This window comes from Gobio gobio, assembly GCF_949357685.1.
Source record: "Gobio gobio genome assembly, chromosome: 25".
Classification (NCBI taxonomy): domain Eukaryota; kingdom Metazoa; phylum Chordata; class Actinopteri; order Cypriniformes; family Gobionidae; genus Gobio; species Gobio gobio.
Window position 1 is genome coordinate 15,347,130 of NC_137121.1, and position 17,794 is coordinate 15,364,923.

Genomic DNA, 17,794 nt, shown 5'->3' on the forward strand with positions numbered 1-17,794 from the left:
TCGCTACAGGAGACCCATGTCGGAACCACTGGACTTGGTGAGCCAAGTGCCCCGGACTGATACACTAAGAGGAGCACCTCTGGGTCCCTTAGCACCTCTCGGCTCTCTGTCTTCCGGCTATGTCCGACGCGGTGTGAGCGAGTCTGGGGATCTGCTGGCTCCCAAACCCAACCGTCACGACAACTCCTTCAGTGACTTTTGCAGCACAGCTCCATGCTTGAGCCTCAGTTTGCGCCCTCTACCTCCAGACCAACCTACTGTCAAGAGCCTTGGAGCCTTACACCAGATCTGTGAAGAAGAAGAGGATGAAGACGATGAAAAGGAGCAGAACGAGGATGAGGTGAAGCTTGAGGTGGCACCTGGTAAACTGGATCCGTTTCCTCCGACAGATCTATCGTTGAAACATTCTAGAATATCTTTGCAATCAGAGACTCAGACGAGGCCGTCAAGTAAAGTGATGGGAAACTGTGAAACTCTGGCCGAGGAGGAGGAACTTGATGAAGGGTCGGAATTCACAGAAGAGCAGAAGAAGCCTTCAGAATTAGTGTCTAACATCTCTTCTGGCTCAATGGAACATCAGGTAGAGACGCCCTCAAAGACTGAAGCCCATGTGGAAGAGTCCAACCACACAAAACAACCAGGTAGAGGAAGCGATACGGATGTTTTCATCCACCCTAGCTTGTCTTTAGATGAGCAAGAAGGAGAAAAGATTCAAGATCCAAATATATATGGACTTCCACCAGCTCCCACACTGGATGTTGTACAGTGCTGCTGGGGACAGCCAGAACCTTCAAAGGACACTCTAGAAAATAACAATAATACCCTAGCCAAATCTCGACTGCTCGATGTCGGGGTGGTGTCAACCCCTTGTGGTTCCCCAAGGTCCCTGCCAAGGAACCACTGTGTGGACCTGGGTCCCGATGGGGTGGAGATGCGTAAGACTGCGGCAGAAGTCGAGAAAACTGAGGATGTACAACCTAAACCTCAGAAGGGGCTCCAAGGCACCAGGGACACAAGTACTGACTCTGCTATTCGGGCCGACCCCAGCAAGGTCAAGAACGTGAACTTGCGAGAACGTCTTCTGCAGTTCCCACTCTGTGAGAAAGCCTTGTCCTTCAACATCCAACCCACCTCTAAAGAAAAGCTTCTACCATTTGCACAGTATAACTGCTGCCACGTCTTGTAGAGATTGGATCCCGAGATCAAAGAACAAACTGGCAATAGAAGCCCTCCAATCTCTGCAACTTTCTGGACACTAAAAGAATAAGTGTGTTCTCGCCTCATACTGTAACCTCAGAGGTGCTTTCCCACACGATCTACTAACTGTATATCTTTATTTTCTTTCCCTACCCAGCATTCATTGCTGCTTTCCTGTAAGACAGTTAACCTTTTGACAATGCTGTGTATATGAACACCTGTATCTACTGACACTGCTCACTATATTCTGTGCTATCTCAGAGAATTTTATTAGAAGTAGCATATGTCTTGCTAGCGTAGAAGCTTTAATTCAATGACTTGTCATTTTGCACTGTAATATCTTTACCACATTAAGAGTACAACGGAGTTAAGTCATATCACTAAACGAGTGACTGAAGATCATGCTTCACAGTGAGACAGAAAAAGGCTACACACGGTGAACAGTCACAACAGAAGCCATTTAGGCTCAAGAACTAGCCGCCCAGTCAGTATAGTAGTCCTAACAAGTTTATTGTCATTCAGTTGGGTTGTTTATGCCGTTGACTGTGAGGCGACGTTCTTTACTCACAGAACTTTGAAGAAGTTGCATGTTGTGGCTTTGTTGAAGTTTCCGCACCACTGTCTCATGCTAGCATGTTAGCTTGCATCTTCACCGTCAGGCAGTGGGGCAGGAAGCGGTTCGCCACATTGATACAGTGAACATTGACAGTTTGGGAGCATGGTTATGAGAGCATGCTAAATGAGAACAGCTTAGCATTATAACATTCGCATTTTGTGAGCTGGGGACTGACCAGGGAAAGATGCTAAATATATCTGTGATATATTTTTAAAAAAAACAAAGAGAGGGTCCAAACAGAGATTATTCTGAGAGATTATAGCGAGACTTTTTGTGAAATGGACACAATATTACACAAAAAACGTAAGACTGGTCTTCCTGGAGCTGTATTTTGGAGTTTGTTTTAAAACTGCTAATTCTTGGAAATATTACAAAGCTTTTATCAAATATTAGAGAGTTATCAAGGGTTTTTTGGAAAGATGGTGACAAAGACATATCTTTTGTTCCTCTTTTTGTTTTTTTACGTGAGATATGCGCGGGAGATTAATTACATAACATTGAACATCTATTTTTGTTTAATCATTTGGGTGCATTTTTGTTGTAAGGAGACAAGCTCTTTAAAATATCCTTTCATGTACAGTGTATATATTTTTTTTGAACGTTATGCTCTTGGTATGATGTTGTATTTTGACCCTTGCACCGTATAAGTACAAACATTTCAATCCTTCCATTTTAGATCTTATTCAATGAACGTAGCGACTCTTATGACACTAGTTTGATGATCGACAAAGATCGTATAGTTTCTTGTGTCATAGTTGTAAATACATTTGCAGAGCTGTATGCTAACGTAACGCTAAATTGCGTAGCTGAGCCTAGCTTAACGTGTACATCGAGAAAATCCAGCCTTTGGCATGAGTGAAGCTAGCGGTTGCTACTGTTTTTACCTCCTAAACAGCCTAAACACCATCACGTAGACATTTAGATAGCAGGTGTGACTATGGTTACTGTTACTTTGGTACTCTAAAAGACGTCAAAGTTATTCAGTCACTTCACATGTTCGTGAGTTTCTGCGCTATACACAGTACACCTGTCACTAGTCAATGTAAATGTCGAATACACTTTTTTTTTCTTCTTTTTAACAATATCTTGGACCACAGATAAGCTTGACCAAATGCACAAGAATAGATGTAATGATGGTGCTTTGGGGAGAGATATCAAGGGTTAAATTACATCTCTGTAATGTGAAATTGAATTTTCATTCCGATACAAAGGTTAAACTAGGAACAACCGTCCTGACCTGCGATGTTTTGTAAGTACAACCTTCTGAACCAATCGGATGGTAGAGCGATATAAAGCCAGACGTGCACTATATTTTTCATAATCAGAATTTTCTTCTTATTTTGATGTTACTCATTTGACATGGGTCTCCATCCTTCAAAGCATCTGTAATCACTTCACAACAGTTTTTGGTTTGATTTTGGTTTGTCTATAGTCCCATTGACCCTTACGAAAACTATGACTGTCTCAATGAGATTAATTTATTTTTATATTTATTTATTAAAACTGATTAAACTGCTCTTGTGTCGTTGTATTTTTTCTTCTTCAATGAATTAGTGCACAAGACCACAGTGATACATGACGTGGCTTTCTCAGTTTAAAGCCATTTGAATATTTATTATTCGTTTCTTCAAGGCCACTTACATCAAAATACATTTACATGGCATATTCAGTGAAGCAAGCATTGCGTGGTTATTTATACCAGCAAAACCGGTTGTAAGAATACAGTCAGTTTTGATGAAATGTAAAATACAATCGAGGGTAAAACCAGTCAGTTAAAATTGTCACAATATATTTACACAAAAATGAGTCAAAACAAATATACAAACAAATCAACCCGAAACAAATATTAAAAGATCTATACAATAGTGATTGTGGTGAACTATTCTTTTAAAATCATTAATACAGCACAATATGGGTCTATGTTAACCCACGATCATAATTTTATCTTCCTTGACCTTAATAATCAGTTTTCAAAAAGGTACCACTGACGCAAACAATCATTAACTGGTGCATAAACACCCTGTAAACTGTAGAAGCTATCTTTGGTAAACTGTGCCATATGGTACATTAGCAGGCTAAGTATACAGTGGCTAAGTGATGTGACTTCATAGCTAAGCACCTCCCTTTTGTGTTTGTCTCCATGGAAATAGTCCCTGGTCACTCTCCCATTTTGGCCTTCGGAGAGAGTTTATCATCCACACGAGAGCTCTTGATCCTCTGTGGGGGAAACAAAGTTAATGACATTTTTTTTTTAGTTATGTAAACAGTCCATAACATACATTAGATTTTAAATGAATTGTTTGGTTAATCGCATCAGGCCTGTCTTCATGAGCCATGAGAAACAAGATTAAATTGAGTCACAAAGTAATGAAGACAGATAACATTAGCGTTCTGTCAGCTTTATTAATATTGGGAAATAGATTGCTGAAAATGTCTTTATTGCTAACTATATGCTAACAGCTAAAAAATAGTATAATGGTGACTGTAATAACTTACTGCTGTACTTTTTTCTCACCTTTTAAAGACATTAAATGTAATATACATTCTTAGCAAAGTAGCAGCATGCTAAAATGCTAACAGTAGAAGTGGTACCTGTACATAGATAAAGACTTTAAATGTATTATACATTGTTAAAGTAGCAGCATGCTAAAATGCTAACAGTAGAAGTGGTGTCTGTATATAGATAAAGACTTTAAATGTATTATACATTGTTAAAGTAGCAGCATGCTCAAATGTTAACAGTTAACAAAAGTGGTACCTGCATATAGATAAAGATTTTAAATGTAATATACATTGTTAAACAAAGTAGCAGCATGCTAAAATGCTAACAGTAAGCAAAAGTGGTACCTGTTTCTTAAGCGCTTGCATGGAGTGATACTCGATTTGTTCTCTCTTGATTCGGACCCAATCCGGTTCATCAGGAATCATGAGGGCCAAAATCATCTTCACCATGATCAGGGCGTGCTAGAACAAAACAAACAAGACACAACATTCATTCATTTCAGATAAATGCTAGCTTGCTTATGGTGTGTTCAAGTCCTTCTGGGAAATTCATAATATTTATAATTTGGGAAGTCATAATTACGATGTCAAATCACTTTGATCAGAGCAAGATACTGATGTACCTCTTCGACAAAAAAAGTGTGTTTTTGCTTTTTTGTGTTTTTATTCAATTTATGAAGGTTCGGCACCTTTAAAAATATTGATATATATTATATCGTAATTGTATAATACTGTTGTATGCATATGCAACTTTAATTGTAAATGAAAAAAAAAAAAACTATTTAATTGATTTAAGATGCTGCATCCGTATCTATAGCATCCGCCATGTTTTCTCAAGGACCTCCAATTCTAAAACTCTGGGCTCAAAGAAAATCCAGTTTCTCACTCATAATTATGACTTTGTGTTGCCGTTCATGTGCGTTTAACTCTTTCCAACATGACTTGAACTTAAAGGTAGGGTAGGTAAGAATGATCTAAAACACTTTTGTCCAAATTTGTTTAAACTTTCTTTATATGTCAATACATAATTAAAATTTAAGTACTCTGAAAAAGAGAGTATAAAAATCGAGTGACTCGACAACAAGTGATTGGCTTGGGCGACTGTCACTCTCTCTCGCTACCATGGCTACCGCCGCTTTTGCTACAGGATCTGCCCACATGCGCGCACCCCAGTGTTGCCAAGTCAGGCTACTTCAAACACTGTTGCCGCGGGCTGTTTTTCATGTCCGCGGGTTGAAGCGACCCCAATTATGTGATATTTTGCCCCGGGATTTGCGAATTTTAGCAGGCAGCCCTACGAAAAAGACACATATTTTACCCCCCAAATGCGATTTTTACCGGAGAAACATGATTGGGCTTGTTTTGGGCTAGTTTTGAGTAGCAATTGGGCGGATTTTGTTGTGAAAACCTGGCAACCCTGGCGCACCCGTTTGATTTGAGGAGTTCAAGAGGCTGTATTTCTGCTTGACAGGTAATCTTTCATTTTGATTATACATTTTTTTGGTTTATGTTTTCATGAAGCATGTCTCACTAGCACACGTAGCTGCCTAATATAGCTAACATAACATTACTTAGCATAAAGTTACAATGTTATACACTTAGCGAACCATTAGTAGAGATGATAAATACTCAATATGCTTAGCTCAAGTTGATCGCTGTCGTGTTGAATTTCGCAAAATGTAACTTTAGATAACAAAATGCATGTGTAAAAGCTAGTACACCGCATACAGGAACTTTTTTTATAACTAAGTTAGCTTTAGCTACTACCCTCTGTCTAAACTCTTTTACCATGTTCACCGGGAACTTTACCTGCACGTTTATTTCCGCGGTTTGTTTTTATATATTCTACCAATGTTTATGTTGATGTTTTTATCTTGTATCTGTGTGTGTCGTAGACACTGTGTTGTGTGTGTATTTTAAACTTTACCAGTATCGTTATTCTAGCTTGATAGTGAGTACTAAAAGACATCTTATTTGTTTATATTCATAATGATAAAGTTAGATTTTTTATTACATGTGATTCTGACATGATGTCACTACATGCACTTCTTCTCCGCTCGCCTCAGGTAAATAAAGCGTCTTTTAGCTGAGCTGATCGCGGTCGCGTAGCGCGTTCATGTGTTTTGGAGGCGTGGCTTTGGAAAGAGCCCAGAAGGGAGAAGGTGGAGTGAATGGAAATAATGAGCTGTCTTTAAAACAGCCGTGAGAGGTCTACAGACACTCAATTTTTATACTTTCTTTTTCAGAGTACTTGAATTTTAATTATGTATTGATAAAGAATAAAGAAAGTTAAAAAGAAAGTTTAAACAAATAAAGAAAGTTTAAACAAATTTGGAAAAAAAGTTTTTTAAGCTAATCTTACCTACCCTACCTTTAAGTCAAATTCATTTAAAGAAATAGTTCACCCAAAAATTTAAATTTGGTCACCTTTTACCCTCATGCCATTCCAAACCCATATGTGGTACACAAAAGGCAAATGTTTTGTCCTTTTTGGACCTTGTGGTCACTATTTTAATTTTTGGATGAATTATTTCTGAGGCTGTACCAAAATGTTCTCTAACCTCCACAATGACGGCAATGACTAGAACTTTGCTGCTGCTAAGGCCGGCTTCCTGTGTGAGTTCCCTCACACGTGGGGATAGAAGCAACAGCCAGCAGTTAGATATGACCGAGATGAAGCTCAGCACCTCAAACGCCAGCTGTAAAAAAAGACAAAGACACACATTAGGACTCAAAAAGCATTTGAATATCAGGGTTCACACACATTTCTACCAATACATTTCCATGACCTTTCCATGACTTTTAAGGCAAATATCAATGACCTAACGTTCCATGAAACATCTCTGTATACATGTAAAATAAGAATAAAAATCCATGTTCAAATTTCAAATCAGGCACTATCAACAAGATAACGTCCATATTTGAATTCCCCAAAAACAGTCACATTTATTTTTTTCATTTCTGTAATTTACATCTAAGAAGCTACCAACTGCCAGACGTTACCCCACGTTAACTTTTCCATTAACCCTCGTGGGTACTTGAGCGTTTTATAAAAAAAATCGTAAAAAATCGTAGCTTCATCGGAATGGTCCGAAACTTGGTGACTTTATATTGGTACTTGGTATATGAACACCCAAACAAATTGGGGACAGGATTTGAAAAGTCTAAGTGGTTGTAAAAAAAATATTTACACTCAGGACCTTCGGGTCAAAAGTGACCCCCATAGGAAATAAATGGGAAATTGGCAAAAATATGAAAGTACAGAGTTTTTTGTGCATACAATCTACAAATCAGCCTCAACAGTGAAGGGGTGAATCTCTAAAACATCAAGAGTGCAAAAAACTCACACACACACACACAAAAACACAATTAGCTTTTGGAATGGCACGCGTTCATTTGTGTGTGCGTGTGTTTTTGTGTGTATAAGTGTGTGTGTGGTGAGTTTTTGTTTTGCACTCTTGATGTTTTAGAGATTCACCCCTTCACTGTTGAGTCCTTTTTTTCTGCATCCTGTCTGATTTGTAGATTGTAGGCACAAAAAAACTCTGTATTTTCATATTTTTGCCAATTTCCCATCCCATTCCTATGGGGGTCATTTTTGACCCGAAGGTCCTGAGTGTGAAAATTTTTTTTTACGACCACTTAGACTTTTCAAATCCTGTCCCCAATTGTTTTGGGTGTTCATATACCAAGTACCAATAAAGTCACCAGGTTTCGGACCATTCCGATGAAGCTACGATTTTTTTTTATTTATTATAAAACGCAAGATCCACTATAGTGGTAAAAATGTGCTATTGCGTGATAAAAGTGCTCAATGTGTCCACCGGATGGCACCGATCTCATTAAAAAAATTGCTTTCAAGAGGCCTAGGCTTGACTCTAAAATGAAATACAGCTTTAATTTAAAAAAAAAAAAGTGTATATATATATAATTTTTTTATTATATTCAATGGGGAAAAAATGGGTCATAATTATTGCATAAATATTAATTATAAATCATAAAATTATCTCAAAACACCAAAAAAGAAAAGAAAAAATATTATTGAACAAAAATATATTTCATTTATTTTACTCAAATCTTTTTTATCTTAATCCCGCCCTCCGGGTCATTTTTGACCCGAAGGTCCTGAGTATGACCCATAAATGAAGAACCCCAGAGGGTTAAGGGACCTCTTGCAATTGATTCCCAGGGGCATTTTTTTTTTACTTCATAAGTGTGATTTTTCTTTTATGTCAAATACTTTGATTTACCCAATTACTTCAAATCAATCAGAATATATACTGTTCCAAATCTGATGGAATGCCTGTATGAACACTGTTATATGAAGTACATATTTCTGACCTGCCATACTCCCATGTTGGCCACAGGGGCAGAAAAGGGCTTGTTGAAGAGCTTGCAGAGCTTGTAGGCATCTGTGCGGATCTCTGTGAGGTTGTTGAGCAGTAACAGAGGGGCAGTGAGAGGATAGACGCAAGAGAAAAGACTCAAGTAGCCAAACTGAACAAGCAGCTCGATGTACTCGGCAAACAGCCCCTTAAGAGGAACAAGATTGAGAATTTAAGAAAAATCTAATTCTTCTATTCTTGATATTTGAGCATATTTGATTGCTACTCACTGGGAAAGTTGGCAGGCTGCCTTGAGCCTGGAGATGGTCCACCTCTGGATCATCTTCCTTCAGGTTTCTGTCTGCAGATTTGAGGAAACGGTCCACAAGGAAAGGAACCACCACCTCAGTGAACTGATTCACTAGCTGGGTGATGAGCAGAAGAGAGGCCAGTCTCTGTGGACGAAATCAAGGGTATTTTGTTCAGCAAATGTAAATGTTATTACAATTAAATGCAAGCGTAAGGAAATTCTCACCTTGCGCAGTAGAGGCATGTCCTCTTTGAAGAAGGCAATGTGGAACAGCACAGCAAAGTTATTGAAAAAGGTGAACTGAATGAGAGAAAGAGAGACAGATAAGGCAAATGGGACGTTTTAATTTAGTCCTACAGAAAATTCTGGTCTGGACATATACAGATCTCTGCAATAATGTACAGACTAACAGGTCCTTTTACATCTCAGAGATGGAAGGAAATAAAGACAGAAAGGTGGAAAAAATAAGTTCAAATGGAGAACTATAAAACTCACCACAAGGACTTTGGTCGTATGATGATAATCAAAAGATGATTCCTCCCTATGATTTTCTGAAAGGAGAGCGAGTTAGTTATAGTTAATTTAATTTTTGTTTTGTTTTCTTATATAATAAGAATAAAATTAATACTTTTATTTTAAATTAAATATATATATATATACTTAAAAAATCTGAAAATATGACATCATCAGTATATCATATTTATAATTTATTATAATATAATTTATCAAAAGATCCCTATAATTTCTGAAAGGAGAGAGAATGTTGTGTTTTCATATTTCTATAATTTTATATTTGTTTACATTTAAACATTTTATTTTATAATACATTTTTATTACTTACAGAATATTTACTCAAAAGTCACTGGTGTCCAATATTTACTATAGCCTATTTATGATATACTAATGATATTTTAACATTTTGCTAAATATGAAAATATGATATCATCACATTTATATTATAATTTATTATATGTTATATATACTTAACATTAAAATATTATCTACACTGCAAAAAATGCTTTTCTTATTTAGTATTGTTGTCTTGTTTTCAGTCCAAATATTAAAAACAAATCTTACATTAAGAAGCATTTACTAGACAGACAAGCAAAAGTTTTTGTCTTATTTGGGGGGAAAATAACTCAAAATGAAGGGAGTTTTTGCTTAAAATAAGCAAAATAATCTGCCATTGGGGTAAACAAAATAATCTTAATTCAAACAGAAAACAAGATTCTTTTGCTTACCCCATTGTCAGATTAATTTGCTTATTTTAAGCAAAAACTTTAATTTTGAGTTATTTTCCCCCCAAATAAGACAAAAACTTTTGCTTGTCTAGTAAATGCTTCTCAGTGTAAGATTTTTTAGATATTTGGACTGAAAACAAGACAAAAATACTAAGTAAGAAAAGCATTTTTTGAAGTGTATCATTAAATGATCATTGTCAATATATATATGAAGTAATGTAATTCAATGAGAGATATATAATCCTGAGTACCTGATTCTGTTAGCTGCAGGGCCACGTTACGATATATATTCCCCAGCACATTGGTGTAGACTATATGGGATATAGAAGGGAGATATAGCAAGACTGCTGTGAAGTATGATCCTGATTCTTTGTGCCAGTTTGAGAACAGGCGCTCAAAGAAATAGAAACCTGCCATCCCCATGACCACCAGACCCAAAAACACCCCGACCACGGGCACTGACACCAGACCCATCCTAAGCCTCCTCTTCCATTCAGGAAACAGCGGCTCCAGTCTGCCTGTGACCGGATTGGTGCCTAGTTCTCCATGGAAACCCGGACGGGGCTCTTGGAATTGTTCGGCTAAATTGAAAGTGCCCCAACGAAAGGACAAGGCCGCACTCCTCCTCTTCCACAGCTCCATGAATATCGTGGACCACAGCATGCTGAAGACTGCCTGCACCATGTAGGAGCTGACTGAAGGCTGGTCATCGTCGGCCTTCGGTGCTGTCGGCTCGCTGTCCGTTTTATTTCCACTGGAGAAGTTTGCACTTGGGAGGAAAAAGGTGATGAAGACGCCCAGAATGGCTGGAGGAAACAACGACAAAGTGTAGAAGTCCAAGAAGCTGAAATAATAGGCTATAGTGCCACCAAAATAAGAATGGATGGAGTCTGTAGAGAGAGAGAGAGAGAGAGAGTAAAATATTAGTGTTACAATTAAAATAGCAATTTTACATATATATAAAAATGTGAATTAATATAAATTAAAATACAATATTAAGTTAACTACAACCAAAGCTAAAATTAAGAAGCTAAGCATCTCACGGCTTTCCACCATAACAGTGAATGAAAATACATGCAAATATCACACATATATAAACTACATTGTTATTTATTTTTATATTTTCATATTCATTAGCATGTATATAATTACATAATACATTTATGAGTTTTAGTTTTAAATGGTAAATTAAATGGTCCTGACCGAAAGATAATTAAATATAATTTTAAGTACTGGATGGGTAGAGAAAAAGAATGCATACTAAATGTCGGATTAGTTAAGTCACGTGAATGTGTGTGTTTGTACCTAAAGGCTGCCCCCACAGACTCTTCTGAGAGTACCACTGCTTCCCCAGAGCCGTCAGAAGCTTCTGCTCGTGTAGAGGAGTGATGTTACGGATCACGCCTGCTTTCTCCAGCTTCTGTACTGCAGCGCAGAGAGAGAAAGGAATGGATGGATGGATGGATGGATGGATGGATGGATGGATGGACGTATGATAGATAGATAGATAGATAGATAGATAGATAGATAGATAGATAGATAGACAGACAGACAGACAGACAGACAGACAGACAGACAGACAGACAGACAGACAGACAGACAGACAGACAGACAGACAGACAGACAGACAGACAGACAGACAGACAGACAGACAGACAGACAGACAGACAGACAGACAGACAGACAGACAGATAGATAGATAGATAGATAAATAGATAGATAGATAGATAGATAGATAGATAGATAGATAGATAGATAGATAGATAGATAGATAGATAGATAGATAGATAGATAGATAGATAGATAGATAGATAGATAGAGCCGCATGCAGTGACTAAGCAGTTCAGAGAGAGAGGAGAGTGGAGCCTGCTGGCTACTCATGGAAATGCATGTTATGAATAGAAAACTAGCATACTGTTTACTAAAATACACTGTATAATGTCTGCTGCTGTATAAAAGTATAGTCTGCAAAACAATATGCAACCTTAAATGTTTAAATAAAGTTGTTGGAAATAAAATGAGACAGCCCAAGCAATTAATGAGCTAATCACAGGCTGCATCCAAAATAGCATCCTTCTATAAAAGGCGAAAAACAGAATGTGACAAAAGATGTCCGAATTCACAGTACTCATAAAAGAGAAGTCAAAAAAGTACCCGGATGATCTACTTCTTCCGGCGAGATTCTGAAGTGCGCATTCGATGGGCACTTTACTATCCCATGGGGCCACGGGAGAGGATTTGTGAATAGCAGTGAAGTGACACATCTGACACAACAAACTATATATAACATTGTTTAGTGCTCGCCAAGTAAGTAGTTGTTTAAAATAACAGAGAGTATGCGATTTCGGACACAGCCACAGTTGATATTGTTTCTCAGTAATTCTTTACATGCATGGTCATGTGTGCACTGCATTGTGGGATGTTGAATACTACACACTCTGCCAAACATACAAAGAAAACATGCATACTGTACACATACGGCAGGCAGCTGCAAATGATTATGATAGTATGATCCAAACACACCCAGTTGAAAATAAATGTGATTACCTTTAAATTTTTAATCGTATTTTATGCACAAATGTCTTACATTTTCATTCCAAGAAGGTGAAATATATACACATGCACATACACATACTCACAGATGCTCTCTCTGGCTTTCAACTTCCCCTTGGGTGTTGGGATTCCTGGGATACGCTGGTCCTCCATGGCTCTCATGGAATCCAACTCATATTTGACTATGTACTGCCTCTCTGCCAGCGTCAGGAATTTCTGCATGTCATCTGCAGAAAGAGTGAAATAACAACACATTTTTGGTAATAACATTAGCCAGATGCTAACATTTACATGCTAACATAGATAGACACTCTGTAAAATGTTATCAAAACGAAATGGATAGTTAAAAGTATTCAACAGTGAAGAACAAACTTTTATTGCATAGAAATATATGCAAATTAAGATGGAGGCAATGTCAGTCAGCAAGCACAATCTTGACTGTATTATTTCGTTTATTGTAGGCCTACTGTGTGTCCTCACCAATGTTGCAAAAGCTGTCACGGTCATCGAAGGAGAAGGCCGTCATGTTTCCATCTTGATAGGTTTTGCAGAGGCCAAGGTCCTCAGTCACCCTAAGAAGAGTACAGCGAGGGGCCGCCACAACTATCATGTCCCCTTTCATGTCCTCTCCGGGGTGAACTAACAGTTGAGCCCCTAAACAACAAGGTTAGTGAGTTATTATTTTATTTTTTATAATAAATATTCGACAAAGGGTCGTTGAATTCCCAGCAAACACAACGTTCCCCTAACGTTAGTATCCTGTTTTTTTTGTTTATTTTTACAATCATGAAATAACGTTCCCAGAACATAGTGTGAAAACTGAAAAGCACAGATATCATACATTTGTGGGTTTGTTTCTATCTTCATTTAGCGCGCGCACCTGATCTGCACGCGCTTTCTCCTATCTTCCACAGAAAGCTGCATAAGCTAACGTTACTCGCGAAATTTTAAATATTAACGGTCATTTCGTTTTACTGCCTGAATGGATGACTCGTTTATCGATCTCTTTATTGAATAATTACTTATAATTATTATAGATATGAGAGAAAATATGATTTCGAAGACATTTGACACCCTTATTGAAGAGAACATTGTGATATAATCGACAAGTTTTTGTTTATGGATCAAAAGAAGCATGTCTGTGGTAAGAAATAACTAAATGTAGGCTTTACTGATATTCTAATTAAGTTAAATGTATTCATTTTTTGTGAATATATGTAATATTTTTAACCAGTGTTGAAGTCATTGTTAGTGCTGAAGAAATGTCAATTCTAGGTAAGTTAGCGGTAGCCTAACGTTAAAGGTGAACTATGTAGGATTTTTGCAGTAAAATATCCAGAAACCACTAGGCCAGTGTTATATATTTTGTTCAGTTGAGTACTTAGAATATCCCAAATGTTTTCAACTATTTGTAAATTGTGAGGAAATTGCTATTTTAACCAAGGAACCGGGACGTGTGAGCTATGCGTGTGAGGGAGTCGCCTGTCGATTGCGTCATATCTGCGTCACCCTCGGTTTCCGGTTTTATTCAGTGAAACACTTTACTCTCACTGCATTGTGAACAAGTGTCATAGCAGCCGCCGAGCGAACGTCATAACTTCCTTTTCAACACACTCAGATATATCTAATACGATAAACAGAGTTGCGTTACCTCAAACTCATGACTGGAAAAGAGGAAGTGGCGCCGTCAACCGTGTCATAATAAAAGTCCCGCCAGCGACTATGCCATAATAACAGTCCCGCTCTTCAATCGCTCCTGCGGCCTTGCTCAGCTCCACAACACTCGGTCCTGCTCTGCTTCAGACTACAGTAATGTTAATAATCGCATCCATGAACATGATTTCTGCCCGAGTCCTATCCTGACTGTTTCCCACCGGCTGTGAGGTGAAGACCACATGTCCCGAGATTCTGCGCTCAAACGTGCCGTCATCAAACTACGCCTTTGTTTTGAACAGGCGACCTCTAGTGGACGGAAAAGTTACATAGTGTAGCTTTAATGGACACATTTTATTTTATCTTCCATATGATGGTTGGTGTGCTCGGATTATTTTTTATTAATTAAACAATAGATAAATACGAGATATGGTAATACTGATATAGGCGTCCATGGGTCACGGGTAGGCTGATGCTGGATGATTACCAAGTGGCAGCGTCCGGCAGCGCGGTCTCTCTGGAAGGCATGACGGAAGTGACTTAAATTGCAATTCATCGACTGACCACTAGAGACTGGCTCAAATCTGTGTCTCCCCCATGTTAAAATCATAGTTAAAATGACCAACTTTACAGCAGGAAAAAACATGTTTACAGCCTGGTACAAAAGGGGTTTTGGTCTATACAGCTAAATTTGCCCTTCATGACAACTGTGAGGGGGGTGAATTTTTTTAATAACTCATCCATTTAAATTATATTAAGCCTTAAAGTTCTGCATAATTAAGGGCGTGGCCAATTGAGTGACAAGTGGATTGCCACTATGGTCGAGCTAGGACACTAAAATAATGTTGGAATAACGTTAAGGGAACGTTGTAGTAACGTTAGGGGGAAGTTAAAATAACGTTCTGGGAACCGAAAAATTGTTAGCTGGGTTATTAGAAAAATAATGCACACCCGGGGTGTATCATTTGTCTGTTTTTTTTTTTGTTTGTTCTTAAAATGGTTGTGTTTAGGACTAATTTCTTACGCATCTCGTCCCAATCCTCCATAGCTAATTTCAAAACATCATTTTAGAGCTTGTAACGAAGTTTTGAGCCATTGATATGCAGTTATTGGAGAGAGAGATCTATTATTTGATTGAGTCTGTGTGTCCCTCAACATTGTTTGGCATGCAGATGTGAAAATCGCAGGGCAGCGCGTGTGAATATGAAAAAGTGTTCTTCTCACCTCCAGCCTTCACAGGTGCTGATATCATGGACATGATCCACTGTTTGGTGATGGGCTGGACGCTCTCAGCCAGCTGGATCAGAACCAAAGGCTCTATGTGGCTGGAGATACAGCAGGGACAACTGACCCGGGACCATGAGCTGGGCCCTGTCACCTTGGGTAATTTCTCTTGCGGTTCCTTCTGGGACGTCATGGTGTCCCTGTGGAACTGTAACCCATGAGAGTATGTCTCTTTATATTTTAATTTTCGTAGTATCTCACTGTGTTATTCATTTTACTGTATATTTCATAATAGTCAGCATTTTCCAAGTCAACAATTTTTTTTAAATATTATTATTCATTATTATAATAAATTATAATATTATTATTAAAACTATAATATTATTAAATATTATAATAGTAATTATATCAATATATATATATATTAAACTAAATATGTTTGTTGAGAAAAGAACGATTTCCCGATTTGAGTGAATTTGCTATTTTATAGTAATAAACTATATTTATAATGTTTAAATGTATCATATTTAAAATTTAAATGTATTATTATATTTAAAATGTATACTATTTATATTTTGTGATATAAAAACATTATATTTAAAATGTATAAATACAATAAAAAAATCTTTAAATTCTTTAAAATATATATTTTTAACTTTAAAATGCATATTCATAAAATAATCTGAACAATTATGACAGTTGTCTGATTTAAATTGTTAAATATAGTTGACAAAATCACAATTTTAAGGGGGTATACCAACATTTGCAAATGTTAATTTTGTCATATTATAGTTTATAAAACATGTATAATAGTTTTTACAACAAAAACATGATATTTGTCGCTCTAGTGCTTTAAAAACATCTTGAGCCATCAGTGAAAGTGCCTATAAACAGTGTCTATAATGATTAAACAATTTTTACAACTGAGCCAAGAGATTAAAGCCAAAACGATATAGGCTATATCAGGCAAATACAGAGGCGTATGAAAATAATACATACATATACAGTTAATTCAAATCACCTCCAGTAAATGCAGACACGTGAGAGTGAGCTAGCAGATAGCTGGCTTCCTGAAAGCCTAGATAACAGACACGCTTAAACAAAACAAAACATATTTTTACAGTGTCAAGTACGTACTAAACTACATAATTCAAGCTTATAGAGAGCTTCGTTACTTAAGAGCTGAATGCGCCAAGTGCGGTCATATCCTTTGTTTGCAGTCTTTGTTTACAATGCCAAAATGGCAAAAGTTGTACGTTCAACTCAGATGGGAGTGAAACTAAAAAATAAACAGGAAGAGAGCAGGTTACAGAGGAGCGAGAGAGTGTACGTCACATAAATGGAAAGGAAACGGTTCTGCAGGCTACCTGTCAACGGCAGGACCTTCTCTCTGAGCCCTTGCGAGTGTTGCTGATGTTCACACCCCCTCAAATGTGCTGTTTGAAACAAACTGAAGTGTGAAAACTCACACACTCGCTGTACAAAACACTTCGAGGATGGGTTGTTGACCACACTCACTCACCCTGTTCAGAGCCAATCCATTCGCTGGTTTACTAGGAGAGAACAGGAATGCAGCAGAACGTTTCTCCTCCCAGCCTTTAGGGTGTGGAGGGACATTTTCATTTTTTTCTGATGGTGAATGCTCTTCTGCTGTCTGTGCACATCTGGGTCCTACTGCCTGCCATGTTGTTGTTTTTGAAAATAGCATGTGGCTAGTCTGTAGGCTACTGTAAAATTACAGTATATGTTGTATCATATGATAGAAAATATACCCAATATGCACAATGCACAGTGTATATTCTATGAGCATGTGCAGACAAGGGGTAATTTTCTCATTTATTTTTCTAATTTCTACATTATTATTATAACTTACAAATATATTTACACACTATATATTTATATTATCTAGTAAAACTAAAAATTGATTTGTAGTCATTTTCGAATTAATTTTACTTTAATTTTTCCAGTCTTTTTTGTTTTAGTATTGTATAAGTATTATAAAATAATGAATTTAACTCATATCATTTAACACATATATTTTTCTAATAAATAATGCCATATAATTTTTTATTTTATAACATAAAATATACATTATAAATCATAGATATTTTATTATAATGTATAAACATTAAACACTATAAATATAATTGTATCATATATTATTAAAAATATT

At 37.1% G+C, this 17,794-nt stretch overlaps 2 protein-coding genes across 8 annotated transcripts in view; one reads left to right on the top strand and one right to left on the bottom strand.

Moving 5' to 3' along the window:
* Positions 1-3,329, top strand: part of snrkb (SNF related kinase b) — a 24,696-nt gene extending 21,367 nt beyond the window's left edge. Inside the window, exon 6 of the mRNA XM_079809978.1 lies at positions 10-3,329. Coding sequence (XP_079666104.1) covers positions 10-1,186 — 1,177 coding nt within the window. The 3' untranslated portion in view covers positions 1,187-3,329. The remainder of the gene's footprint in view (positions 1-9) is intronic.
* Positions 3,323-17,277, bottom strand: ano10b (anoctamin 10b). Of its 7 annotated transcripts, none has more exons than XM_079809980.1 (16): positions 17,144-17,277; positions 16,989-17,057; positions 16,797-16,900; positions 16,643-16,715; positions 15,622-15,829; positions 13,225-13,398; positions 12,831-12,971; positions 11,497-11,616; positions 10,443-11,081; positions 9,446-9,501; positions 9,176-9,250; positions 8,931-9,095; positions 8,657-8,848; positions 6,877-7,014; positions 4,661-4,777; positions 3,323-4,030 (listed from the first exon to the last, which is right to left on the bottom strand). In XM_079809980.1, the coding sequence occupies exons 5-16, from the start codon at positions 15,812-15,814 to the stop codon at positions 3,971-3,973; spliced, it is 2,070 nt and encodes a 689-aa protein (XP_079666106.1). In that variant the 5' UTR covers positions 15,815-15,829; positions 16,643-16,715; positions 16,797-16,900; positions 16,989-17,057; positions 17,144-17,277; the 3' UTR covers positions 3,323-3,970. The 7 variants fall into 7 exon arrangements, with proteins under 7 accessions (XP_079666106.1, XP_079666109.1, XP_079666105.1 ...); XM_079809983.1 differs by having other exon boundaries at positions 16,621-16,715; positions 17,144-17,258; XM_079809979.1 differs by lacking the exons at positions 16,643-16,715; positions 16,797-16,900 and having other exon boundaries at positions 17,144-17,255.
* Positions 17,278-17,794: the final 517 nt, after the last annotated feature.

Excerpts from the sequence above, each read along its gene's own strand:
- ano10b (XM_079809980.1), bottom strand. The coding sequence starts at position 15,814 with ATGACGTCCCAGAAGGAACCGCAAGAGAAATTACCCAAGGTGACAGGG. Across the intron at positions 13,399-15,621 it reads AGCACCTGTGAAGGCTGGAG|GGGCTCAACTGTTAGTTCAC; the intron begins GTGAGAAGAACA and ends CTTGTTGTTTAG. Across the intron at positions 9,251-9,445 it reads ATACGACCAAAGTCCTTGTG|TTCACCTTTTTCAATAACTT; the intron begins GTGAGTTTTATA and ends TCTCTCATTCAG.